The following is a 26,088-nucleotide window of genomic DNA, read 5'->3' on the forward strand; positions in this document are numbered from 1 at the left end:
CTGACCTGTTGGAGGTAGAGGAAGGCGGGCGGGCAGGGCACGGAGTGCGGGAGCATGCTGCCGGAGTTGGACAGCAGGAGGCAGCCCGAGTTCGCCATGGAGCACAGCATGGGGCGGCAGGGGGGCGCCCGGCGGCCGAGGAAGCTCTGCGCTCGCTGCGCGGCTCGTACCCTCCGCGCGTCCCTCGGCGTGTGCGCGCGCCCTGCCTCCCGGGCGCCCTCTCGGTCTCCTCCTCCTCCTCTTCCTCCTCCGGCCCTCCCCTCCCCCTCGTGGCGCTCTTTAAGACGGAGGCATGGAAGGAAAGCGGCACGCCTCTGCCGGGTGCTCCCCTGCCCGGGCGGGGACGCTGGAAAGAGCGCGCGCGAGAATATAGCAAAGGGAGGCTATATGCGCGAGAGAATGGGTGAGGGGAGCAGGGGAGAGGGAGTCCGTCACTTTGGAGCCACCGGAGCCCTGTCTGCAAAGAGTGGTGCGTGTGCGTGTGTGAGTGTGCGCGTGTGCGCGCGTGTGTAGCGGTGGGAGGGGGAGTCCCTGGCGTACTCCAACATCAAACAGCCCCGCGCGGAGGGAAGAGAATCCGGAACGACAGCACAACAGCGGATCCCACACTTAACCCCTCGCCCGCCGGCGCCCGCGCGGCCAGTCCTCGCACTCTCCCACTGGCCTCCGCTCGCCTCCTCCTCCCCGCATCCAGCGGCCACTCCCGAGTTTGGGGTCTGTGGAATCTCCTTTGCCCCCGCTCTGTCCACCGGCCGCTGCGGAGAGAAGAAGCCGCTCTGCAGGCTCTGCGGCCCGACCGGAAGGCGCTTCGTCCTGCTTGGCGTTCAGAGAAGCGCCTCTTCTAAGGGAGGCCGGCTCAGTGGCGGGGATGTCGGTGATGTAATGAGGGCATCTACGCAGAGGCTTCCTCGCTAGAGAACGCTTCTCCTGCTGCCCCAGGCTTGGAAGCCCAACTGGAGCTCCTGGCAAGCTCTCCCACCCTCCCGCTGTCCCCCAGGCCCCATTTACACCCCAGGCCTGCCCCAGGCACACGGTCTTGTGGACCCTAAATATACAGGGGAGGGGGCCAAGGGGCACTGGCCACAGCTGCCTGCTCCCCTCCCCATACCCAAACAAACACACCGGACTTGGTGTGCACCCATCAATGGAGCCGGAGGGCACAGTAGGACCCCTGACCCCAGTCAGCGCCTGACAGAGGTCTTGACTGTGTCCATACACCACCACTGTGACAGGCGCGTGTGTATACACACGTGCATAAGTCTGCAGCTTCACCAGGCACACACACGCACCCGTGGGCCTGTCACGCGTCCACGCTTGCCAGATGCCCCCCGACCGACCCCAGTTTACCAGGACAAGCCACAGGTGAGCGTGGCTGTGAGAGGGACAGTCTGCCTCTCACTGCAGTTAGAGACAGCAGGGGGACATACCCAACCTCTCGCCCCAACTTATGCATACTTCCTTCCTTATGCAAATCCCAGACACCTATTACCAATTCTGGACTCAGCTGTCCTACCTAAGAGGCACCTGTAATTCCTGTGCTCTCACTGTGGAGAGCAAGCCCCACTCTGGAGGGAAGCAGTGCTGGGACCGCCTGGCAGTGGGAAGACCAGCTTCCCAGACCAGTGGGAAGAGGCAGCTCCACTTGCTGTGTGATCTTAGGAGAGTTGCTTGTTCTCTCTGGGCTTTGGTTTCTGCACCCAACCTGAAAGTTTGGGTGGATGATGTCTGAGATGTCTTGTAGCACTTGCTGCAGGATGTGTCCATGAGGGCCATTTAGAAAGCAGCAGCAAGGGGTGGGGACTGCGGATGGGCTGCCTCCAAGCAGTCTGGGAACAAGCTCAGCTTGAACGAGGCTGGCAGGTGTGTGCCCCTTGGATACCCCTCTCTGAGGCACCGCACGTCCCTCGAACGAAACACCTCCTGTTCACCTTCTTCTAAGAAGGAAAGGGGGGCTGTGCAACATCTGGCATGGAGGCAGACAGAAGAGGTGAGGGTCAAAGGAGAGATGGCAGTGGGGAGAGCTGACCCACTGTGTTAGGTAGCCATCCTTGCCTGACCTTTCTTTTGGAATCCCTCACTGTGCTGACCCCAGGTGTGGCACTGGCACAGAGTGGGGATGGGGGCAGTTGGCTATGGACTTGCAGAGACCACCCCTGCCTTCAGGCTGGACAGGTTATTAACTTTGCATCCCAGAAGAGGTGCCCCTACAGCCTACGACAGTAACAGGGTGGCCCAGTGTTGAGGCCTGGAGAATCTGCGGCAGGAGCACCCGACCGGGTACGGCGTTTGCCAGCAGAGACCTTGCTCTTGTGTGGAGGGTGGCACCCCAGAGTGGCCCCGGCCACAGAGCCCAGGGCAGCTCTGCAGGCCGCCTGTGTCCGGAGTCGTGCTGCTCTGCCGTCCTGTTTCAGAAGCCTTCCCCCTCCTTCTGTCCTCTCCTAGCACCTGTCAGCTGTCACTCAGGAACCTGGGCAGCCACGTAGCATTCACACTCAGCCCTGGGCTCCAAGTCCACCCTGCCTGTGAGCCGTTCACTAGCTAATTCGCTGTTGTTACAGAGCATCTACTGAGATCAACGCTTTATCCTTCCCATAAGAGGACTTGGGAGTGGATCCTAAACAGTGCCTAATACACAGGAGACACCCTTTGAGCTGACTCTCATGCTTTTTCTTACTGTGAATCCACTGTGTGCAGACACTGCACCAGATGCTAGAGCTGTAGAAATAAAATTCTTTGTACTGGAGAGAGCACACCGTCTGGTGGGGAAACCAAGGCTGCAGCCTACTGTGCTGAGAGCTGTGATAGCCCAGGATAGGGGGAGCTCAGACCTGGCGTGTGGTCAGGGAAGCTTTCGTGGAGGGACTCCTGAGCTCAGTTATTGGCCCTTAGAAAACCATGGTGGTGGCTAATGCCAGCCTCGGTATCAGTATTGCTTCCAGCAGCCTCACACCTGGTCATCAGTGGGCATCTCAGCGTAGCCACCTGCCTTCAAGCCTCACCTCCAAAGATTGTCAGGCCTGGAGAGCATGTCTAAACACCTGTCTCCATCAGCCACCTAATCACACTCGGGCTCCAGCAAGAGTGAGAACAGCAAAACAGAATAGAAAGAAAACCTCCAGAAAAAGGATTTGAACAACATGTATGTTTGGCTTATTTCTCAGGACGGGGCTGCGTGCCCATGGCCTCCTGCGCTGTGTCCTGGACTTGTGACTTTCACTAGGAGCCAATGACTAAATGGCAAATTGAAGAGGCCTCGGTGCACTGGGGGAGGGGGGGTGACTTTTGGGGGAGGTAAGGTCATGGAACAGCTAAATAGCCCCCACCCCCACCCCCGATCACTTCTCAGTCTCCCCTTCAAGAGTTGAAGTGTCAGGAGGGCAGGGAACTTGCTGGCTGGTTCACAGCCTCATGCCAATGCCTGGAGTAGCTCCGGGCAGGGATGCATTTGGTTGCCCCTGTTCCCACCCCCACCCCCAGCCCGAGGCTCGGCTCGTTCCAAAGGTGAGTCGACTATAGCTGCTGGAGGACCTAGGAAGCACAGGCACTGAGAGCGCTGGGCCAGGCTGCTGCAGAAAGATCAGTGCCCCTGGTGTGTATGTCTGGATCATGTCAGGACCACTCCTTGGCTGTGGTCTGGAGAAGAAAGGGGAAGAATGCCCTGCGCCCCTCCAAGTGCTCCTGGGAGCCCCCCAGTGGCACGGACCACGTCTAATGCGATTGTTTCTGAGTCTGTGCCATCCCCACCCAGAACCTCCAGTGCCTGGTGCAGAGGCAACACATTAGGCTGTGGGGTACAACATTCTTCAGATCCCCTGGACTCCTCGCAGCACTCCGGAGCCCCTGGTGTCTCCTGGGCCAGGGTGGGCGGCCCTGAGGGGGAGGGGGATGCCCGGGCGCCCAGTGCTTAGCTGCCTCCGCTTCTGGGGCGAAGGGAGGCTGCGAGCTGTCAATCCGGTGCTAATATTCACTACTTAAAAAAAGAGCCAAGGAAAAAAATATCCTATTCGCCCTGAATCTGAGAAGGGCCTTGTTAGGGAGGCAGGAACTGAGCTGTAATTATTTCTGTGCTCCTGGGCACCACTATAAATACCAGGCAAGGAGGCACCTCAAAAGGTCCAGATGGTTCCAAGGCTTTGGAGATCTCCTGGCTCCTTCCTGTCCCCACCCTGTGTCACCTTCCCTGGAGGAGGCCCTATTGGGGGTGCAGGCATTGCCCCCTCTCCCACACCCACTCTGGGCAAGCCTGCCTGGGAGATCCAGGCCCACAGCCTTACACTCTCAGTCTCTTTGCTGTGCACCTCTGTGAAATGGGGACACGGGGTCTCCCTGGGAGAGAATGTGCCCAAGTGTTTTAAATGGTCTGTGTTTGTTTTGTTTTGTTTTTGCGGTACGCGGGCCTCTCACTGTTGTGGCCTCTCCCGTTGCGGAGCACAGGCTCCGGACGCGCAGGCTCAGCGGCCATGGCTCACGGGCCCAGCCGCCCCGCGGCATGTGGGATCTTCCCGGACCAGGGCACGAACCCGTGTCCCCTGCATCGGCAGGCGGACTCTCAACCACTGCGCCACCAGGGAAGCCCTGGCCTGTGTTTTTAACAAAGGTGGCGGTTCGGTGGCCAAATGATTTGGGAAAGTGTTGGCGAACTCAACACCACCTCCAATCCTTTGGAAATTCCAAGGCTGCACCTTGGCAGATTCCAGCAAGAAACAGGAAGCCCCGCAGTGCCTTTAGGGGAGGATAGGTTGGGGTTAAGTTACTCCTGGGCTTGTGCCTCTTTCCCCTTCTGAGCGCCCAGGCTGGCATCCTCAGACTTCACCCACACGGGGAGAGCAGCGTGGAGCTTGGCAGAGGCTTCCCAAGACAAGGAGTGAGATCACCGTCTCCGGTTGCAGCCGGGCCATAATCTACAAAGACAGTGTGCTCTGTGCTTCCAGCGGAGCCAGAGCTCTCTGCCCCAGTGTTGGGGTGTTTGGCACAGGCTTGGGCATGAGCGCTGGGGGACCAAGGAGGTGGGAGCAGCAGAATTGTACATGGCACCTCCACAGTGGGGTCGGCTAGGGTGGCCATGGCTCAGGGGGCAGAGGGTGTGCGCAAGGGGGCATGGGGTGACCCAAGAAGCATCTTTTATGTGAGCCAACCAGATGCCCACATCACCAATTGAACACTCTCCCAGGGGAATTCGTGCCCCATTTCCACAGATAAGGGAACAGGAGTAGAGTCAGGGGCCAGTTCCAAGCTCGGGGCTGCTCGGGGTGCCTCCAACACCCTGACACCACTGGGGAGATGTCAGGTTGAGGACAAGAAGAAGCTCTTAAGTCATCGTGTAAAATGTAGGAACCCCCCAGATTCCCTGAAGGCGGTGGCTTCCCTAACTTGGGCATGGGGACCGTTTCTGCTTCACCCTGGTGTGTCCTGTTCTCCCAGAAGGGCAGGGGAGTTGCCAGAGAAGCCAGAGAGAAGCCAGAGGCATCCAGCAGAGGGCCCACTCACACCAGCCAGAGCCTCCCCTTTGAGGTCAGTCCTATAAGGAGGGGCCACCGGGGGTGCTCCCCAGCCCTGGGCCCCTCTGCATCCCTGAGCCACCAAGTGCTTTCCCAACAGAGGGAAAGTCAGTCCCAGCCCAGGCTGCCGTGGCCAGCACCCACCGTCCAGCCCAGCAGGGACACTCCTACCCACTGGTCCTGTCCCCTTGGCCCCAGCAGATACTGCAGCAAAAGTAGAAATCAGCGTGCAAAGGAAGTTTATTTATCTGTTTAATTAAGAGGCGTTTGCCAGCCACATTCGGGTCCATCCGTCTCACTTACAACCATGTCCCGGCAAAATTAAACATAATAAATATACGGAGACTGAAAGCAAAGGGCACACTCGAGATATATGGGCAGAGCCAGAAGTTGCACAGGGTTGCAGTTATAAGCACATCTTTCTTTGGCAAGTTCCTCTCCCCTCGGGGCCTGGGAGCCAGAGGAATGCTCTCAGAGAAGGGCTGTGGGTGCCATTCCTCCCTGCTTTTTCCACTCAGCACCGTTGCCAAGCTTTATTTATTTTAAATGAGCCCCCAGGACTTCTCCCTTCTGCTCTTCTGGAGAGGGAGAGAGAGCTCAGCACAGAGCAAAAGAACATCTGAAATCAGCCAGCACTGTGATGTCCCACCTCGGGGCTCGGTGGGTAAGAGGCCTCGGCAGCTACAGCCCTGGAAAGCTCTTCGCAGGCTTCTGCTGCAACTGGGCCACGAGCTCCTGGCAAGGAGGCTGCCTGGGCTGAGAGAGCCTTGGAGAAACAGATCTGTGCTCTCTGGTGTGGCTCAGCCATCATTCAGGATGCTGGCCCCAGAAGCCACAGAAGCCAGAGGAGGGAGAAGGGCAGAATTTTTAAAAACGTCTCAAGAGCCTGACTGTTTGCTTAAACTTCTCGGGAATGAGAGTGTGTAAAGGGAAAAAGTGGTGATTTCTTATCATTATTGATTGCTAACTGTAACAATACCTTACACTGGCTCAGTGCTTTCCTAACCTTTTCATCTCATTTGATCTTCACGTCGTAGATGAGGAAGGTAGGACGATGCCCACTCGGTTTATGATGACACTTTCAGGATCACAGAGGAGGCCCAAGGTCACACAACTAGGGAGAGGTAGAGTTCAGGCTGGAAAACAAGCCTCCGGGTTCACAAACTCACACGAGCCTTTAGATTCCCTTCCACAACTGTGCCTGCCTCATGTGCTCCACTGAGCAACCTCATCCCCAGCCTTTGGCTTTCTCTCCTAACAGGATCAACCCCAAACGAAATCTGTTAATGTAATCGTCATTTGCAGTAGCTTGGGCATTTACTAATCACACTGCCGCTCAGTCTGCACGGCAATTATCTTGAATTTCCTCTCTCTCATTAGGCAGGAGGTCGCGGGAACTCAGTAGGGTTGCTGAACTCTATGATGAAGCCAAGGAGAGAAGCTGCCACTGGACAGAGGAAGCCCTTTTGCAGGGTTCCTAGTTGGTCTGCCATGAGATGCTCAATTTCCTGGATTGTCATCTCACACTCTGAGCCTGGCCCACCACCTGAGCTCTCCAGTCCCACCTAAATCTGGGCGTATCTACTTGGCTCCCCGTGCCAACACTGAGAGTGTCCACAGAAAAGAAAGAGTCCTGAGAGGCACAGGAAGTCTGTATATTTGCTTGGAGGTGAGCTCACCAATGAAATGCCCTTGGATGGCAGAGTCCCCAGTGCAGACATGACTGACGACAGCCTCTGCTCACACTAAGGCAGGGCTCATGTTACAGGTTTATCACCAGCAGAGGCTGTGGGACCAGAGAAACCTACATAACTCACAGCTCCCATGCAGCCCCGTCGGGGTGGCCCACCTGAGCGCTAAAGTTGCCCTCGGCGCCCGTACCTGCTGCCTTTCAGCACCAGGGACAGCGCCAGCGTCGTGTTTCTCTCTGGTCACTCCCCCCGCAGCGAAACACAGTCCCTGGAAGGGAGAGGCACACTCACAGGCACAGGCAATGGAGTTGGTGGGGTCATGGGGATCACAGCGTCCAGCCCTCTGCCTTCTAGCTGGAAGTCACTGAAGCTTTCAGGGACTGGTACTTTTTTTTTTTTTCTTGAAGTACTCCACGGAGGGAGACCTGGACATCTCTGGGGAGCTCGTTCAGATCTTTATCACCTTGGCTGTCAGGAAATTCTGCCTTGTGTCTCACACAAACCTTTTCCACCTTAATTTTATTCAAAGGGGAAAAGCCTTGAAGGAATTCCAAGGGGGAGCTTGGACCGGGGAGCTTGGACCAGTCACCTGAAGCCACCGTCACCTCCTCTAACGCCCAAGAGGGAGTGGGAATCACCCACCAGAACTTGTAGAACAAGGCTGTGTGCTCCAAGGAGGAGGCCCAACAACAGCCACTCACGCTTCAGGGTGTCGGGAAGGGAAGCCTGTACACTTGATATCTGGGGATCTCCCATTGTTGCAACCAGCATGAACTTGTGTCAAGTTCAATTAGAATTGAACTGAAGACACAAAGCATTGAGGGTCCCTAAGCAGAGAGCCATGGAAAGGGGTCAAGGCACGTTCTTTCATCCATAGTGGATGGGTCCGAGCTGCCTAGGGTAGAGGCAGCAAGGGCCCATTCCGTGCTCCCTGCCTCTTCATAGACAGCAATTGAAGTAGTTGGACTCTGCACTTTGCCATCAGTTAAAATAAATCTTACTTAACAGAGAAACCAATGCCCCTTCCTTCAGCCTTGGTTGAGGAGAGGCAACAAAGGGACAGACCCAGGAAGCCCTGTAGAGAGGGAGTGATGATCAGGGGACAGTCTGGGCCCAGGGACTGTGAAAGTCAGGTCCTCCAAACTCTGAACAAATCTGGAAGATTCTGGGTCAAACATCTGCTTATAGCTTCAACCAGTTAAAAAGCAACCTCAAGGCTGCAAGGAGCAGAATGTGAGGGGGCCTGGCACCGGCTCTTCCTCTGCCCCTTCCTGCCCCATAAAGCCAAAGGAGTATCTCATTAAAAGCTCATTAGGAGCCTGAAGCCACAAAGGCCCAGAGAGGCAGTGCTGTCCTGGCAAAGTGCATGGCCTTGGGGAGGTAGGTGCATTGTGTCTGGTGGCCAGTGCCAAGCTGCAGACAGGAACAGAGAGATGGAACAGGGAGGTGGCTGGTGCTGGGAGGTGGGCACTGGGTGCAGGAGGCTCTTCCAATGAAGTTTCATGGGAGCTGAGCTTGTCCCAGGACTCACAGGGGTGGTGACATGCCTGTCTGCCAGGAAGCAGAGGAACAGAATTTACCTGCAGACTCTCTTCGCCTTACCTGCAGGGTGACAGAGGCCAAATATATGCTCTTTCTCAGGCTTTGAGGAGGTGAGCCAGGGTGAGGAGGGAGGGGAAGGTAGGACCCTGGCTGGCATCAGCCCTGCCTGGCAGCTCAGAACACACATGAATTGGTGCCCACTGGAGGATAGAGCAGCAGAGAAAGGGGCCTTGGACGCTGCTTGCTTCTTTGGATTCCCTAAAGTTTGCCAGGAGAAGGGAAGTGGGACATCTCTGGCGGAGCTGAGGGGGTCTCAGACGCGAGGCTATTCTGGGGCCCTTACCCTTGCTGGCTTCCCATCCTTCCGCTGCCTCTCACTCTTAGAGGGGGAAGCCTTCCTCCTTCCTGATCTACTCTAGCAGTGGGGTCCAGTGCTGCTTTGGCATCGACACAACTGTAAAGTTCCAAGGCATGAGGTTTCTGAGAATTCACTGGCAAGGAGGTTTGGGGGAAGTTGGCAGCCAGATGAGGGCCCTGTGCTGCTCTTAGCAGCTCCCAGCCTTTCCTCCTGCTGAGAGTTGCTGCATTAGGATGGGTGGGTGTGTGGGGGGGAGCCGTCTGTTCCTTTTCTTACTTCCCTAGGATGCTGTGACTTTTGATTCCTGCTTGATTAATATACAGCCAACAGAGACTGTATTTAAGGCAGCTTTAATTCTCTCAGGTCACCAAACTCGGAGCAGCAAAGCTGCAAGGAGCCAGCCCTGCAGTAGATCAAACACTGGGACCTTCAAATCGCTCCGTGGCCCAATTTCTCATCGCTGCTGCCGCCTGATAACCCTCCCAGCCTGGAGCCAATATCTCCCTCTTCCAGGGGTGGGGACAGGGACTGGATGTGGAGGTCCATGGCTGCAGCCCTCCTGGAAGCCGGGAAGGAGAGCTGGAAGCACTCAGCACTTCAACCCTGCAAGAGCGAGTCCTTCAGCACCAGGGACAGCTCTGAACCACCCTCCCCCCGGGGGTGCAGTACTGCTTACACCCCTGCCTTCCTGAGCCAATCGCAGATGGGTGGGTGTAAAGGACCTCACTGCTTGGCTGCAGGCGGCCAGTGGCTAGCCCTGCTGATGACCACCTTTCACCAAAACATCCACCCCAGCCAAATAAATCTCACCCTGCAAGTTCTCACCCGCACAGTCTCCCTTTAAGGCTTCCTCTAGATCCAGCTTTCTTTCTTTCTTCTTCTTTTTATAGTGTAAGGTGGTTTTTTAAATTAATTTAGTTTTATATTTTATTTTTTTGGCTGCGTTGGGTCTTCGTTGCTGCGCGCGGGCTTTCTCTAGTTGCGGCGAGCAGGGGCTACTCTTCGTTGCGGGGAGCGTGCTTCTCACTGAGGTGGCTTCTCTTTGTTGCGGAGCACAGGCTCTAGGCGCGCGGGCTTCAGTAGTTGCGGCTCGCGGGCTCTAGAGCGCAGGCTCAGTAGTTGTGGCGCACGGGCTTAGTTGCTCCACAGCATGTGGGATCTTCCTGGACCAGGGCTCGAACCCGTGGCCCATGCATTGGCAGGCAGATTCTTAACCACTGCGCCACAAGGGAAGTCCTAGATCCAGCTCTCTTATTCTCTGACCACCTCCCCAGAGGTTCTTAATTAGGACTACCTAGCCCATCTCCCTGCTGGTCCTCAGTGCCTGGAGCTTCTGCGGGTCCAATAGTTTCCCTTCTGGCTCTACCTCATGCCCTCCCAACTTGTGTCATTAGCATCTCCTGAAAGGCAGGCTAATTTCTCTGCTTAGCACCTGGGTGTTCACTTGTTTGGTGGGGGTCAGGGGGGAATCCTGTGTGGCTGCCATTTCCTCCAAAACGTCTTTTATAGACCTGGTCTGTGCTGCGATTTGGGGAGGCGCACGGAACAGTACAATGCGGGAAGATTACACTCGGAAGCCGGGCTTGTAAACTACCTCCCAGTGCGGGCAGGGAATGTGCTTGTTCATGGAGAACCCAGTGCACAAAGCCATTCTCATTTAAGAGAAGGATCTTCCTGGATCAGACTCTGATCAATCCTTGCTGCCACCAATACACCATATACTTGGAAGAAATGTTTGCATCGAAGTTGAGGAAGCCCCAGACTTGCCTTCTCATGTTCACCCCACTGCTGTTTTATTAGGATTTTTCTCTAGACCTAGCCCCTACTATTCCCCCTACTCCGCCTCTATCCACTTAAAAATATCGTCTATAGATTTTCAAATCATTGCTATACTTTCTAAGAGAAGGATGCAGTGGTTAAAAATTAACAGCAAATTTATAGGAATTCTATATACAGCAATTACAGAATTATAATGAAGTGGCTGCCACCTGGCCAAGTGTGGGTAATTGGAAATCCACGCTGGGAGACTAGAATTTTTACTGTATTGGAATTGTTTTTTTTTTTAGAGTAAATGCTGTGGAGAGGGTCAATGGAGCCTTGAGAGGGCCGGGTTCTCTGGAGGAAAGAGTGGCTGGCTCACTAGCTGTTTGGGGGCAGTTTAAAAGGAGGATCCCTTAAGCTGGCACACAGGAAGGTAGGTAGGAGTTCTGGGCTAGGGGGGAAGCCCTGATGCCTCCCAGTTTGATCTGGGGAAGGCAGGTGAGAGTATGAAGGAAGGACTGTTGTGACCAGCAGAGGGAAAGGGATCATTGAGATGGAGATGGACAAAGGCAGCATTGGAGAAATCCGGTGTTCTATCTGTCTGGTGGGCTAATTCTCCTCAAAGAAAATTGGTAAAAAAAAATCAGATGGATCACTTTCTCATGAAGATGTCAGCTTTGTCCAATTTCACATGGTGCAGCCCTTATTCCCATACTTGCTATGGCAGAAATGAACTTGGGCTACTTTCTCCTCTTTGCGTCTCTTTAAGATCCCAGGCACCCACATGGTCCAAGGTGGGTTGTAATAAGGAAGCTCTGATTCTGAGAAAGGGAGTTCTACCAGGAATTTAGGTACAAATTGCTTCTTGGTTCTTCAAGGGTTTTCTCTGGACCTGGTGCTGTCCAACACAGGAGCCATTAGCCTCTGCTGGTGCAAAATACAAGCCAGATTTTGAAGACTTGGTACGATAGAAAGAATGAAAAATAATTTGTGTATCCAATTACACATTGAAATGATACTTTGGATATATTGGCTTAAATAAAGTATATTGTTAAAATTAATCTCACAGGTTTCTTTCTACTTTTTAAATGTGGCTACTGGAAATTTACACACGGACACGTGGTTTGCACTCTACTTCCACCAGGCGACACTGGTCTTGAGCAGGGGCACGATGTCTTTGCACTCAGCCCCCGCACCATCCACTCATTGCCTTCAACAGTGCCTGGCCCATGGTGGGATGCCCGCTGGGTCTCTTCTTGTGGTAGTGTCCAGAGAACACAAGTCTGCACTGGCGGAAAGCACACACTGATCCCCCCTACCCCAACCACAGACATCCAGCAACAGGGTTTGCTCCATTTAAATCTCTTTGTGTTGCTTGGCTTCCATTTATTCCGTCCTGATGTCTGGGACTGGGTCTTGTCATTATGTCCTGCCTGTGGCCAATGGTGGTGTTAGTGGGCTGGCTTTTCTTCTTATTCTCCCCTCCTGCCCAGGACAGGACAAGGAAACTAGCGCTCCAAGACTTCTCAGCTTTGGAGCTTAGCTCGTGGCTGGTGCTTCTGCCTCCTGACCTGCACTGGGAAAAAGCATCCCAGCAGCCAGCTCCCACGCGGCTGAACTTGTTTGTATTTGGCTCCTGGGTGAGCATATTGATTTTCCTTTCCAGTGTATTGTGAGAGGCTTCGGAAATTCCATTCCAGTGATAGAGGGCAGGGCAATAATTATCATCATCCTCAAGTGCTTTGGTCAGATCAGATCTCAGGCACCTAGATTACCCTCAGCTTCATTCTATGCCCCAGCCCCCTTGAAGGAAGGGAGAAAGATGCATATCATTCTCTTTATGTCATCAGATGAATAAGATGAAACACAGAGAGCAGAGGAGTGTCCAGGGTGGAGAGGGGAACCAAAGGCTTGGGGTCACCCCCTCCTACCTGGGGAACAGAAGCAGAGCTGAGCTTCTGGGAAGACTGTAGTCCCAGGTCTCCTGCTTTCCACCACACACGTGGCCTCAGCATTTGCAGAACCCTCCACCAGCAGGAAGTGGTACAGACTCAGGCTTGGGAGTCACCCCAACCTGGAAGCAAGCCCATTTCTAGCCTGACCAGCCACGAAACTCGGAGCAAGTGCTTCAACATCTTGAGCTGTACTTTCTGCATCTATAAGAATGGGACACAATACCTCCCCCAAGCGTTGTGGGATTCAAAGACATTCCGTATACAAAGGAGCTGGCATACGGTAGATGCTCAATAAATCATGTTAATTAATTCAACAGATATCTATTGAGTGCCTCCAAACGCTGGGCTTTGTTCTGGGTCCCTTGTCTCTGCAGCGGCCAAGTGAGACATCCAGTGAAGTTGCCTTTCTCTCCATCTCAACAGACCGAATTTGCCCTGATCACCTCCCAAGCCTTGGGGCAGGAAGTATCGTTAACTCTCAATTATCTATGCAAATGGAATAATTCAGAAAGAGCAGAGAGTCCACAAATAATTCTTATTTGAATTTGAAATGCATTCTGCTTATTCTTGCACAGGATTTACCTTCCTAATTACTGTTTGTTCTGGCTTATGCTCAAACCTGTTTACATTCTCAGAGCTCACATTGGCTGGTGGTGAGGAGTGTGTCCCAGAAGTATGCTGGGACCACCAGGCAGAAACCAGTCACAGGCTATCCCCTCAGGATGGACTAACATCTACTGAAAATGGAGCAGTGGGCACTGGGGGCTCCTTCCTGGTTTCTGCCAAGAGGGATGATGGAGGCCATCATCCTCCATCTGCTTCAAGTCTTCCGCATATGTGGGTGGCTGGGCATGGTGACACAGAGGCCTGGGGGCCACACTGAATCCCATGACCTGTGTTTTCTCTCCTGGGGACGTAGAATAGAGACGAAATGTTCCTCCACTTACAGCTCTCCTTTGGGAATGTCTGCATCTTGTTCTCTGTCTCTGTCTGGGCTTCTCTCTGTGTGTGTCTTCCCCTTCATGGCTTCCTGTCTCTGTGTGTGTGTCTCTCCATCACTCTCCACACCTTCCTCTACTGGTGCTATTTTGAGCACTCTTCTCCCCAGGGCAAACCAGGAAACAGATATTTCTTTCAATAGACATAACTTCCATGCAGCTGGAAGTGGGGGGACCAGTCTTCCCTTTAGAAACGTGAGCTTTGGTGGCCAAGGGGGTTGTAACTAAATGGACACCCCTTTTTATGGCCACCCACCTCCCCTTCAGGGCAGGGAGAAAAAGAGAAAACACAATGAGTCCATCATTTCGTGCTATCGCTCTTCCGCCTACCCGCCCCCCTGCCCCACATAGAGTTCCAGGCATGGAAGAGGGGTCCTGCACCTACACGAGGCAACCAAGACAACATGCAACTGTAACTTTAGCACCTGCCTCTGATTTTCTCAGCCTGCCGAGTGACTTCACCATCTGAAAGTCTTTTTCTGTGTCAGGAGAGTGTGGGATGGGCTGTCATCTCACAAGTGCTATGAGGGCAACGCTCGGTCATTCTCTATGCTGGACCAGACCAAAAGGCAAACTCCCTGAGGGATGGTTGCTGCCTGAAAGCCCTCTGCCCTGGTCATGCCAGCCTCCTCTCCATCCACACAGGCCCAGGTGCACCAGGCAGGAGGTTGACTCAGACGCCTTTGCAGCTCTCAAGGGCCCAGTGCTAAGGCTGCAGTGAAACACTGACATTTGTGTTCTGCACGCCAGCTCGCAAAGTGCGTTCCCATACGTCACTTCAATGTGCCTCTCACATCCCTGAGAGACGGACGGGCACAGCGGGGGGAGACTGAGGCTCAGAAGAATGAGACACCCCCGCCTCCATGCATTGTCCAGGCCTCAGGCCACTCTGCTATGATTTTTAGGGACGCCCGAAAGCCCCTCCATACCTGTAAGCTTTCCGAAGCTTTTCCAGTGGTAAGAAGCAAACCCACTCCCGCAAAGATGCTGAGAACGCGAAGTCTACAGTTCACTCGTGAGACTGTTGTTGACTGAGAGCTCGTTCTCAGGGAGAGAAGGAGGAGGCCTGAAAAACACTGGCCAGTAGCAAAGCCAGTGGGGGCTGTCCCCGTGGAGTGAAACTACACAGAGAAGGATGCCACCAAGGTAATGGGGTGGGGTCTGGCTGGCTCACGTTATCTTCCCTGGAGACACAGACAGGGTGGCAAGGAGCTGTCAGAAAAGGAAACTAGTGGTCCCCGCTGCAGCCAGGCCCCTTTGGGGGGGTCTCTGCTAGGCACCATCCCTGGAAGCTGGTGGGAAGCAGGCCATGCCTCTCAGGTGGGCTTCGGCCTGCTCTGCCACACCCTCTATCTCACCTCGTCTTATAGCTCTCACGCATTCAGCCCTCCCCCAGCAGGAGTGGGAACGAGAATCAGGGCAAGGTCCCGACTCCTCTGCTCTCCACCCCACTGTGAAGAGCGGCAGATCTTGGGGTTCTCTCCAGGGAGGGAAATTAGCCCAGGTGAGAGTCAAGGAAGAGGTCAACACAATAGTAGACCTTGAGATGTCCATGACCTCTATGGTGAGAACGGGTGACCTAGAACAGCCTGGTTCGGTCCCAGTTCTGAAAGTAATTAGATGCTCTCAGTAAGTCTCTAAAACTTCAATTAAAATTAAATAAAAGTAAAACTCCAGTTCCTCCACTGCACCATATTTCAAGTGCTCAGTGGTCACATGCAACTAGTGGCTTCTGTGTTGAATGCCGACATAAAACATTTCCATGGTTGCAGAAAGCTGTTCTAAAGCTTTCCTTGTCTCAGTTTCCTTATCTGTAAAACGGGAAGAAAAGTACCCTAACTATTGCCCAAGGCTCGGTGAGATAGCACATGGCCAAAGCACAGTGTAAAAATTGTAAACAAAGTGGCCTCATGGTTTGTACCCAAGCTGCTGGTCTGCTGGGAATGGAGAGAGGCATGGGAAGGCCCTTGGAGAGTGGCAAGCCCACAAGACACATGCTGTTTGCCACGGCCAATCCCAGTGGGTCAAAGGATGAGGTTGCAGGGGAAATTCAAAGCCCTCTCATCTATTGGGAGATGTGGTGGGCACCAGCCATGTCACTCATGCTATCTCCTCGTCTAACAGCAAATATAAGAAAAAGGAGAAATAACCCCCACAGACAGAGCCACACGACAGGGATTGTCTCCACCCAGAGCCGAGAGGGTAAGAGGTGTCCCTGGGAGGGCGACCGTGTGGAAGGAGAGTCTGGTGGCTCCACACGTCTGGCTCCTCTCTGTACCAGAGGCGGGGCTGTGGGAGGGATGCCTCGGCAGGAGGGGCCATGAGGTTTCACAGGGCACATTCCCAGGGAGTTGCTGAAGCCAAGGAAGCTTTGCTGGGCTGGCAGAAACCCACACATCAACTCAATATAAAAGACAAAAGGGAATGTTGCACAGAGAGCAAACCTTTGCTGGGGAAGGGGACAACACCTGCCCAAAGAAACTGACCTGGTGGATGCGTCTGAGACCCTGAGCCCCTGCCTAACACAGAGACAAGTCCCAGAGGTCCTTTCCTCAGGCCATACCGGCGGGGGGTGGGGGGCAGCAAGCAAAGGAAGCCATGCATCCTTGGGAGTCTCTGGAAGTGGGCAGCTGGGCCAGCCACGTCCCGATGCCCCCAGGATGAGCCCATCCCTACTCGCCCGTTCTTTGTTGTCCTCAGCTCCTTCTCCATCCATTCCCACACACCTCTGTTTTCCATAAGACCCCTCTTCCCTCTCTTTGTTCTTTTAAAGTATCACCTTCTCTTCCCACAAAACAAAAACAGAAAGTGACATGTATTGATAAAACTGTTGGGACCCAAGTCAGCTGTAAGCTGAGCAGCAGAGGTGGCCCAAGCGCTGCCCTAACGAGGAGCTCTTCCTTCCCACCCAGGGGTGCTCTCACCTGTTGTCCAAGTTGGAACAGATCTGCCCTTTTGGGCTCCAAAGTTAATGGGCTGAGAGAGGGAATTCTGGACACTTTTATAGGGAATGTGGGGGAGGCGGGTGGAGTGAGAGAGATGGAAAGAGGGAAATCGGGGGATGTCTTGCTTCCTGCAGTGCGAACGATGGCAAACTGCTGGAATGCAGAAAGCCAAGCTTCCATCCAGGGGCACAAGCGGGATTTTCAGGGGATTGTGGGCTGAACAGGGAGCCCAGGCTCCCCCAAGCTGCTGCCCTTGGTCCTGAACGTGCCTGCTGGCCAGTGGACGCTTCTCCCAACCCTGGCGGGGCACTGGTGATCTCTGTCTATACTCTCAAGAGATTTTCCCTCATTTCTCTCTCTGTCTCTCTCTCTGTCTCTCTGTCTCTCTCTGTCTCTCTCTGTCTCTCTCTCTCTCTCGTTCTTTTTGTATTTTCCAGGACGCATACACTGTATCTGCAAGTCTCACAGTTTTTACAACTATAAACCCCTCCCACCCCTTGGAGCCGTTGGAGGTGGAAGCCCTGCCCTCCATGCCCCCCAGTGCTGTGCTCATCTCTCTGCCTTCTCACCCCTTCCCACATGCTTCCTTTCCCCCACACTTTCCCGACTCCACCGGAGGCTGGGCGAGACTGACGAAGAGCCCGGGGCAGACTTGGGCAAACTTCCTTAAAAGTTGCCTTCAACTTTCAGACCTCCTCTCTCTACACCTCCTTCCCTGCAGCAGACGACCCAAATGCTTGGCTTATGCCACCCCCTCTCTGGAGCATCTGTCTCATCCTCCTCCTGCTGCCTGCTTCACTGGGAGCTGTCACCATCCTGGGGTGGTGACACATGTCTCAGTAACATCAGCAGTCATTACTGGGAGAATACCCTAGGTCCCCTGGGTGCTCTTGGAGGTACTGACAAGGCTTCTTTGACATGAGGGGTTGAGGGGGCCAGAGCCCAGATGGGGGAGGATTCCGGAGTGGGAAACACAAACCCTAGGGTGCATCTGAGAGGGACTGTGCTCCCTTCTGCTGTGTAATCTACAGGCACCGCTTGTCCCAGTAAAAGCGGGGAAGCCTGGGGCTCGGAGCGCTGTTGGGAGCAGAGGCAGTCCCAGGAAACTTCGGGGCTGCGTGCAGGGTGCCAGCACCATCACAACAACTGCAAAACCCTTACACTGGGGCAGAGCTCTACAGCCTACAAAGCTTTCACTAATAGCCTCTCACGTGCTACTCACACCCTGCCTTGCACAGTGCTTTCTGGAGTGGTTACTCCAGTGCTATACACAGGAAGAGGGAGGCCCAGGCAGGGGACTTGCCCAGGATCCCCCACCTTAAGCCCAGGAGTCAGACACGTCTCGTGCCCCACCTCCTGCCCACCCTTCACTCCAGCCTTCTCCACAGCAGCCAGCTGCGCACGACTGCAACCTGACAGCGCCTCCCCTCAGCACATCTTTGACTTTCTGCCCTGGGGATTTTCTGCTGCTGCAGAGCGGGCACCTGTGGGAAGCCACTCAGCCATTCTGACGCATGGGCGAACCTGGGGGTGTGCAAGGGTAATGGCACACGGAGCAGTCCTCGGCCGGAGGGGCAGGGGACCTGGCAGGGAATGCTCTCTCTCCACCTCTCATGTGGACTCCTCACGTGCATTCCTACATGGTCCCTCACGGGCTCCCTCACAGGCCTAAGCTCCGGCTGCCCACAGCGGCGATCAGCTCAATGGCATACCCCTGGACTGGCTCTCCCTCTTTCCCTGTTTTAGTCTCCCCAGTGCCCCTCACTCCAAAATACACTCCCTGCCTTTGAACACTTCTCCCAGGGCCTGGCGTCTGGGGGGAAACCAAGCTAAGGCAGCCCCTCAGGATAGGATTCTGGAACCGGATGATCACCACCAGACATTGCTAGAGACCCCATTGCTGCTGTCACATAGGCTTGTGACAGTCCCTGGCATGCAAGGCTGTCACAGTCACACAGACTCTCACTGGGAAGAGGGGAAGGTGGAACGTGGGGCGTTTGGTTATGCAGTAGCCGTGGCAATGGTCTGGGGCAGTGGTAATTATAAGGACTGTGGAGTTGGTTGGCTTTAGAAGCCTTAAAAAAAAAAAAAGACAAAGACAGTCTCAGGTGAGCTGAATATCAACTCAAGGGACATTGGCCTCCATGGACATATTTAAATAGGCCTTATTTTCTAAAGCCCCAGGACTTAATTATAAGGGTAGCAGAGTTACAAAGGAGCCCGAACACACAGATGTGATACAGCTCCTTTGCCAAAATCAGAGCCCTGATAGGAAAGAGTGGGACCTAGACATGTGAACGCATATGGGGATGAGCCGGAGGGTACCGCACCCCCTGAGTTTCCTGAACTCTCTGGGCTGGCCAAAGGAGCCCCTTCCTCCTTGCTAGAAGAAAGCTGGCTCTCCTTACCTGGAGAACAAGCGAAGACCTCACCTGAGGAGGTTTCTCACAAGATAATGCCTGTCTTGTAGCAAGTTGCCCCTACTAGCGAGACTAGTAGCTAGAGTCAAGGTACAGCAGAGGCCAAGTAGGGGGACATCCCCAGCTCCAGGAGGAGATGTCCAGGCCCAAAGGAACAAGACCTAGCTGGTACTGGGAAGCAGGAGCCAGAGTATATCCTGAAAGAGTTGGACCAGAGTCTAAGTCTGGATAGGGGAGAAATTATTGACATAAAAGTAGCTCCCCATGACTCAGGCAAGGATATCTGAGTCAATCCAATAACCAGCTTCAAGCACAGACATGCTGATGGCTTTCAGTAAATGAGGTAGAGACACTGAGACTACTTTGGCAGAGTATTAGAGAAGGGTCAGAAGGCCCAGGGTGGTGTGACCACAGAACCCAGCAGCTGACCGTTGCCCAGGAGGGTCCAGGGGATACTCCCTTCAAAGGCAACAAGAAATGCTTTGCTGAGGGGGCACCAACGTCCGTGCAAAGCTAGTAGTGGCTGCCTTCTGCAGGCCAGGTTTTCATTAGGAGATACTGCCACTCACTGGGCTCCTGGGTATCAGTGAGCAAGAGAAGATTCCGGAAGAGCCGAGGCCAGGTGGCCATGTTTCACCATCACAGGCAAGGTGGATATAGGTACCACTATGATCAGCAAGGCTTGGTAGCAACCAGGGTGCCTCGAACTGCAGGATCTGTGGCCAACTGACCACAGTGCTCCCAGAGGTGAGACGCGTGAGTGGCCCACTGGGGTGTCGCTTGATTTGTATAATCCAGAAAGAAGTCAAGATCTGGTGAGCAGAAGACTGTTCTCAGCCATTGCAACGGAAACTGGCTGTTCCGGGTCTTAGGCAGTTCTTGGATCAGAGCCTGCTGACTGAAGGGGAAACCAGGGAGGGCTTGGCAATGACACAGCAGTAAATGCAGTGATAGTGCCCCCATCCTTCCCCAGAGGTGACTGGGGTATTGACCAGAGAACCTGTACCTGGGAAAGGGGGGTATCCAGACTTTGAAGGCTGTGGAACATGTGGGCAGGGCTGACACAAGCACTAGCAAAACGGAAACGCCATCACAGTCACAAGTTTGAGGGTAGATTGTGAAAAGCCAGAGATACATGGCACCCTGATCCAAGTCCATCTTACAGCGGGTCCAACGGGTTCGCAGACCCATCCTGTACTTTGTCTCTCATCTCTGAGTACATCATTTTGGACAAATATACTTAGCATCTGGCATAACACTCATATTAGTTCTCTGACCTGGAAGGGCCAAGTGGAAGCCCATGACCCTTTCCTCAGCCTGGCCAAAACAGCAAATCAGAAAAAGTAACAGCCCCCCCGTCCCCGCTGGAAAACTGTGGAGATTAGATCCACCATCAAGGACTTGAAGGAGGCAAGGGTGGAGGTCCCCATTGTATCTGTGTTCAATTCACCTATAACGACCAGATGAATCACAGTAGATGACGGTGGACTCCCAAGAACTTAACCAAGCCTCCAAACACTGACTGCAGTGCTTTATTTACTGGAACCAATCAATAGGGCCTCTATTACTTGGTACATGGTCGTTGATATGAAAAATGTGTTCTTTACAATCCCTATCGGTAAAGAGGGTTAAAAGCTCTTTGCTTTTGTAAAAGAAGGATAGCAGTACACATTTACTGTATTGCCACAGGGCTACAGTTATCCTCTTGCTTCTATCACAATGTCTGCAGGTCTTTGGTCATTTTGACATTCCAGAGAATGCCATGCTCATCCGCCATGTTGAGGAGATCACGTCCATTGGACCAGGTGGGTAGAAAGTGGTAAGCACCCCAAATGCCCCAGTAGGACACACGTGTGTCAGAGGGTGAGGGATGAACCCCAGGAAGGTCCAAAGCTTGCTCCATTGATGGAGTATTTAGAGTCTGGAGCATTCCAGAACATTTCCTTGACGTTTATGTAAAGGCAAGCTGTTGTGTCCTATTTCTTTTCCACCAAGAAGGGGGCACAGGAACTCGGTGGCCTCTTTGGACTTTGGAGGCAGCATATGTTAATGTCTCCAAAGGCTACCAGTTTTGAGTAGGTCCTGCAGAGAGAGCTCTGCAGCAGTTTCAAGACGTGGCACAAACCTTCCGATGGTGCTAGAACCACACTGCGGTGGTGAGTCTCTGGAGAGTCTCAACCACAGACACACAGCACTGACTCCAAGGAAGTCACCTTGAAGGCCCTGTGATGATTGGATACAATATGGGGTGCAAGAGGAGGACCGCATCACACACTTCTTGCATCCCACCCACCTCCTCTCACCTCCTTTCTACTCCAGACTTTGCTGCCTGTCTGCTTAGCTGAACCGCACATCTCTGTCTACCTGAGGCAACTATGCATATGACGCCCGCAGGGACCAATGCAGGAACAAAGCTGGGGATGCCCCCAAGTCAACACCCCATGACACAGTGCTCCCAATGGGCTACGGGAGCTGGTGGTTAAAACGCTCCCCTCCCTTCCCTCCATGGACCGTTTGCGGGTGCCTTGTGCGTGGCCCCTCAGGGGTCTCGGTGGACTGAGCCCCAGTGGCCCCCTTGCTCATCAGCTCAACAACACACCCTGCAGTGGCTTTCCTCCTTCCCAGCTCCCTTTCCAGCCCTCTTTCCTTTGGATCACTTCCCAAAATAAACCTCCTGCACACAAGCCCTTGTCTCAAGCTTTGATTTTGAGGGAAAAGTATAGACTAAGGCAAGATTTGAAATCTGGAGTTTCTCAGCCTGAGGAAGAAGAGCCACCTGACTTTTTTCTCCTCTCCAGTTTCCCTAATGGTATTAATTGTTTTCAAATATTTGTTGGGTGAAAAGTACTTCTTAATATTATAATTAGCAGGCTTTTTTTAATTTAGAAAAGAGCCAAGTATGAAGATGATCACCTGTGATCAAACGATCTTATTAGCCTTAAGTGTTGGTCATTAACAAGAAGAACACGGTCCTCCCCTGTCAAGGTGGCAGGCAGGGCTTCTCTGGTGGTGCAGTGGTTAAGAATCCGCCTGCCAATGCAGGGGACACGGGTTTGAGCCCTGGTCCAGGAAGATCCCACGTGCCGCAGAGCAACTAAGCCCGTGCGCCACAGCTGCTGAGCCTGCGCTCTAGAGCCCGTGAGCCACAATTACTGAGCTCACGTGCCACAACTACTGAAGCCCGCACGCCTAGAGCCCGTGCTCTGCAACAAGAGAAGCCACCGCAATGAGAAGCCCGTGCACCGCAACAAAGAGTAGCCCCCGCTCACCGCAACTACAGAAAGCCTGCCCGCAGCCATAGAAAGCCTGCCCGCAGCCAAAAATAAAAATAAATAAAATAAATAAATTAAAATAAAGAATAGATCAAAAAAAGAAGTGGCAGGCACAGAGGTAAAATATTTTTCCTGATGTCCCTAAGATCATTGCTGGATCTGAGACCTCAAGGACCACTCGATTTACCCCTCCTCATGGCCTGAGGCCAGAGTCAGGGAGCTCTGGTCAGAGACGCTCTAGGTGCTGCCCTTTCCTGACACTTATCTCTAGGGTGGTGTCATTGCTCCCTACATGGATCCAGTGTCCCTTGCAAGCTCAGCTGGGAAGCTTTCTGGGCCATTCTTGGTAACCAGGTTAGAGCTGGGACTCTGGGCCAATGGGCTGTGAGGTCAGCCCATGGGGCAAAGGGACCTGGGCTCTCTTGGGACATCACCCGAGAGCAGGATGCTCTGGAAGAAACCCTCTTCTCACCTGCCTCCTGGGTCTCGCTTCCTTCCAGCCCCAGGTCCTGAGCCAGGCACCTCCTTCTAGGAGGACATCTGTCCAGGCTCAGTGCTGCCCTCTAGGGAGCATTTGCCCTCATGGAACCTTCTCCTGGGCCACCTGCAGGTTCACGTGCCTTCGGGGCACCCCGTGACCCCCACATATGTGCTTACTCTCCTTCTCTCCCTGTTTCCTCTCTCCTTACACATCTTTGGCTCCTTTAAATCTAGCCACTCTTGCCCCTGAATCGAGGAAGTGATTATTTATTTAGTCATACAATCAATCAACATCTTGCCTCTTTCTTTTAAAACAACATGGGTCATAAGTCAGAGGCTGTGGCAGCCCCAGTGGCTGGCTAAGTTATCAGAAGGTCGTCCATCTCTGGCCAGTTCCTGGTAGCTCTCTCTGTTCTCACCCTGTCATCTCACTCCTGTCTCTTTCCGGCAGCTCCAGGGAAAGGCTTATTTACAGTGACTGCAGAAATGCCCCTGCTAACCTCTGTTGGTATAACCGGAACCAAGTGGACACAGTGGAGCTGAGGCACAGCCTGGCAGGCACGCTCTCTAGCTGTAGGCCCTGCCCTGTAGCTCTCGGGATTCAGGCATCGAACCAAGGCTCTCAGTCCTTTCTGCCAGCCCCGCTATCTCCATCCCATCCACGTCAGCCAAGGCCATCCCAGCCAGTAGGCTGAGGTCCTGACACTTGCAAACAGAAGGGACTCCCTTGGGCTCCCTGGCAGGCAGCAAGCAGGAGGGGCTGCCAGGAGGGTGAAGACGAAGAGGCAATGGCCCCCTCTCTGTTGGGGTCTCCGACCACTGGCTGACTTCCCCTCTCTTTGGGCAATTTCCAGCTTCCGACTGGTTCCCTGTGTGGTATCTTTGTCTGAGAAGACAGTCAGCTCTTGGCCTTCTCACGGAATGTCGGTCCCACGCAAGCAAGAGTGGGGAAGCCTCAAGTGAGGGTTGGCTGTCTGATGGGTGCCCCTTCCTGGTGCCTGAGCGGGAACTGCCTCAGGTCACGTCCCCACGCTTGGGGTTTCTCAAGCTATCTTTGACCTTGCTCTGCTTCTACAAAACAGGTGAGACGTGACACCTCATCCCCCCTCAGGCTGCCCTCTCTCCACTCCTCCTCTTTCTTCTGCCCAGGCCACTCGTCCCACTGGTGGTTCCTGATGCACTGGGCATCCCTCCTGCAGGGGTCACTCTGGGATACTCCCCCCTCCCCGGGGGCAGGTCAGCGCACTCCCTCTGTGTTTGCACCTTGCACCTCCTGCATAGAGATGGGTCTCATTGGTATTCCCAGTGTCCAGCACAAGTGGCTGCACACCATATTTGCTTGATAAAAATAAACAAAATGAGATTGCCTGCGGAGACACAGTGAGAGGTAGAGCGTGCAGGGCTCACGTTTGCCATAAAAGGACAGCATTTCCCTGTGTGCACGGAGGGTGCTCTAGTGAACCCTGCATCAGATAGGACAGACAGACGAGGCTCCTCTCTGGCTAAGATAACCCCCAAAGCACATGGGGCAGGGGTCTTGGAGGGAGAATATTCTTTTGCTAAGTTTTATGTATTTCTCCAAATCTTTTTCAGAATTAGAAAACTCCATCTTAACACCGCCATCCCCATTTCTCTGTGGCCGCATCTGATCTTTATCGATATACAATTATAGTTTTTACCTAGTTATAATCAGTGTCCTACTTCTTCACTTAATGGTATTTCAAAGACACCTTCCCTGTATCGAGTCTTCCTTCCCATCATGTTTAAAGGCTGCATAATATCACATTGAGTCGTTGTCACATAATTCACTTGTTACCTGACTGCCGGACAGGTTGGATCTAGCCGGTGCGGTTTCTTCTGCTGCTATAAATATCTTGGTACTTCAAGCTCTTTTCTCCTTTTGAATTATTTCCCAAGGATATGGTCGGTCCCAGGAGCGGGATTATGGAGTCAAAGGGTCGGGATGGCTCTTGTTACATTCTGCCAGATTGCCCTTCAAGAAGACCGGGCTGGGGTACGTGATGTGCGAGCGTCCACCTGCCCCGTCACCTGCGCATCTTGTGCCTGGCTGGGGGTGTGTGGGATGGAGAAAGGAGGTAGCATGCAGTCTGGGCTTCTGGATACCATCAGGTGCCAATTTTTGGAGGTTACTCCATCCCTTTCCAGGTCGTGTGGTCTCCGACTGGCCCGCGTGCCCAGTGCCACAGAGCAGACAGAGGGACTTGAGGGCAGGTGGCTCTAGCAGGCAGGGCAAAATGGGAAGTGAGGGTGTGCTGTCTCCTGGCAGGGGCTATGGCTTCGGCTGTTGGGGAGGGGTGGGGCTGAATCAAGATGCTCATCTCAGCACGTGGCGGCCCCCACTTCTGGCCCTGCCAAAGCCGGCCCCTGCCGCATCTCTCCATTCACTGTCCAGAGCCGTGAGTGGGATTTTCCAAACCCCAGCTGCTGACAAGCCACGGCTGGAGTGAGATAAATGGAAGGGTCCTTAATCCCAACTTCTTTCCATAATTAAGTTTTGAAATCACAATTCGCTGAACCTGGTTTCAGTGGAGCAGATGGGATGGGCTCCAGGTGGAGGCCGGCCTGTGGCAGCCGGGCGGGGGTTGAGGGGGATTGCCAGCCCTGCCGATAGATCAGGAGAACCCTGCTTACTGCCCAGCCACGGGGGTGTCTTGTTCCTAGAGTCAGACCCCCCCGGGGTGGGGGAGCACTGCTGGACGGACAACACCGGCGGCTGCACATGCTCTGTGCTGAGTCCCCAGCTCCGGCTGGTCTCCAGTTTTGAGGCCTTGTTCCCAGTATTTACTCCCCACCCTTGGACGGGGCATCTCAAAACATCCGCACCAGAACCAGGGGCAGCTCAGACGGTCAAGCCCTCCTCAAAATCATTCCACAGTGCTTGCCTGGTTCTTTGTTAAACTGACCTCACTCATTCCCTCATTCAGCACCTCTGTAGGGGACCCACGTTGGACTGGGCTCAGGGCTGGGCAGGGGGACACAGAACAGGTGAGGCCCTACTCTCAGGGAGCTCCCTGGCTGGGCCCAGGGGGGCCTGGACATGCAAAGCCCCCTCAAGCTCTGGTTCCCTGGGGCTTTTGGAGACAACCAGCCAGCGTCTCTCCCTCTTGAGTCCTGCTGCGTTTGAAAATTGACGAACACCAGAGGGCA

At 53.9% G+C, this 26,088-nt stretch overlaps 1 protein-coding gene across 2 annotated transcripts in view; it reads right to left on the reverse strand.

The window, feature by feature from the left end:
- RBFOX3 (RNA binding fox-1 homolog 3) overlaps window positions 1-26,088 on the reverse strand; it is a 334,917-nt gene that overhangs the window by 79,827 nt on the left and 229,002 nt on the right. The window contains exon 1 of one of the 2 annotated variants that reach the window (XM_024760893.1): window positions 6-456. The exons of the other annotated variant lie outside the window; for it this stretch is intronic. Coding sequence (XP_024616661.1) covers window positions 6-110 — 105 coding nt within the window. The 5' untranslated portion in view covers window positions 111-456. Of the gene's footprint in view, window positions 1-5; window positions 457-26,088 lie in introns of those variants that run through there. 2 annotated transcript variants of the gene reach the window in all.

This window comes from Neophocaena asiaeorientalis, unplaced genomic scaffold (genome assembly GCF_003031525.2).
Source record: "Neophocaena asiaeorientalis asiaeorientalis breed wild unplaced genomic scaffold, Neophocaena_asiaeorientalis_V1.1 scaffold30, whole genome shotgun sequence".
Classification (NCBI taxonomy): Eukaryota; Metazoa; Chordata; class Mammalia; order Artiodactyla; family Phocoenidae; genus Neophocaena; species Neophocaena asiaeorientalis.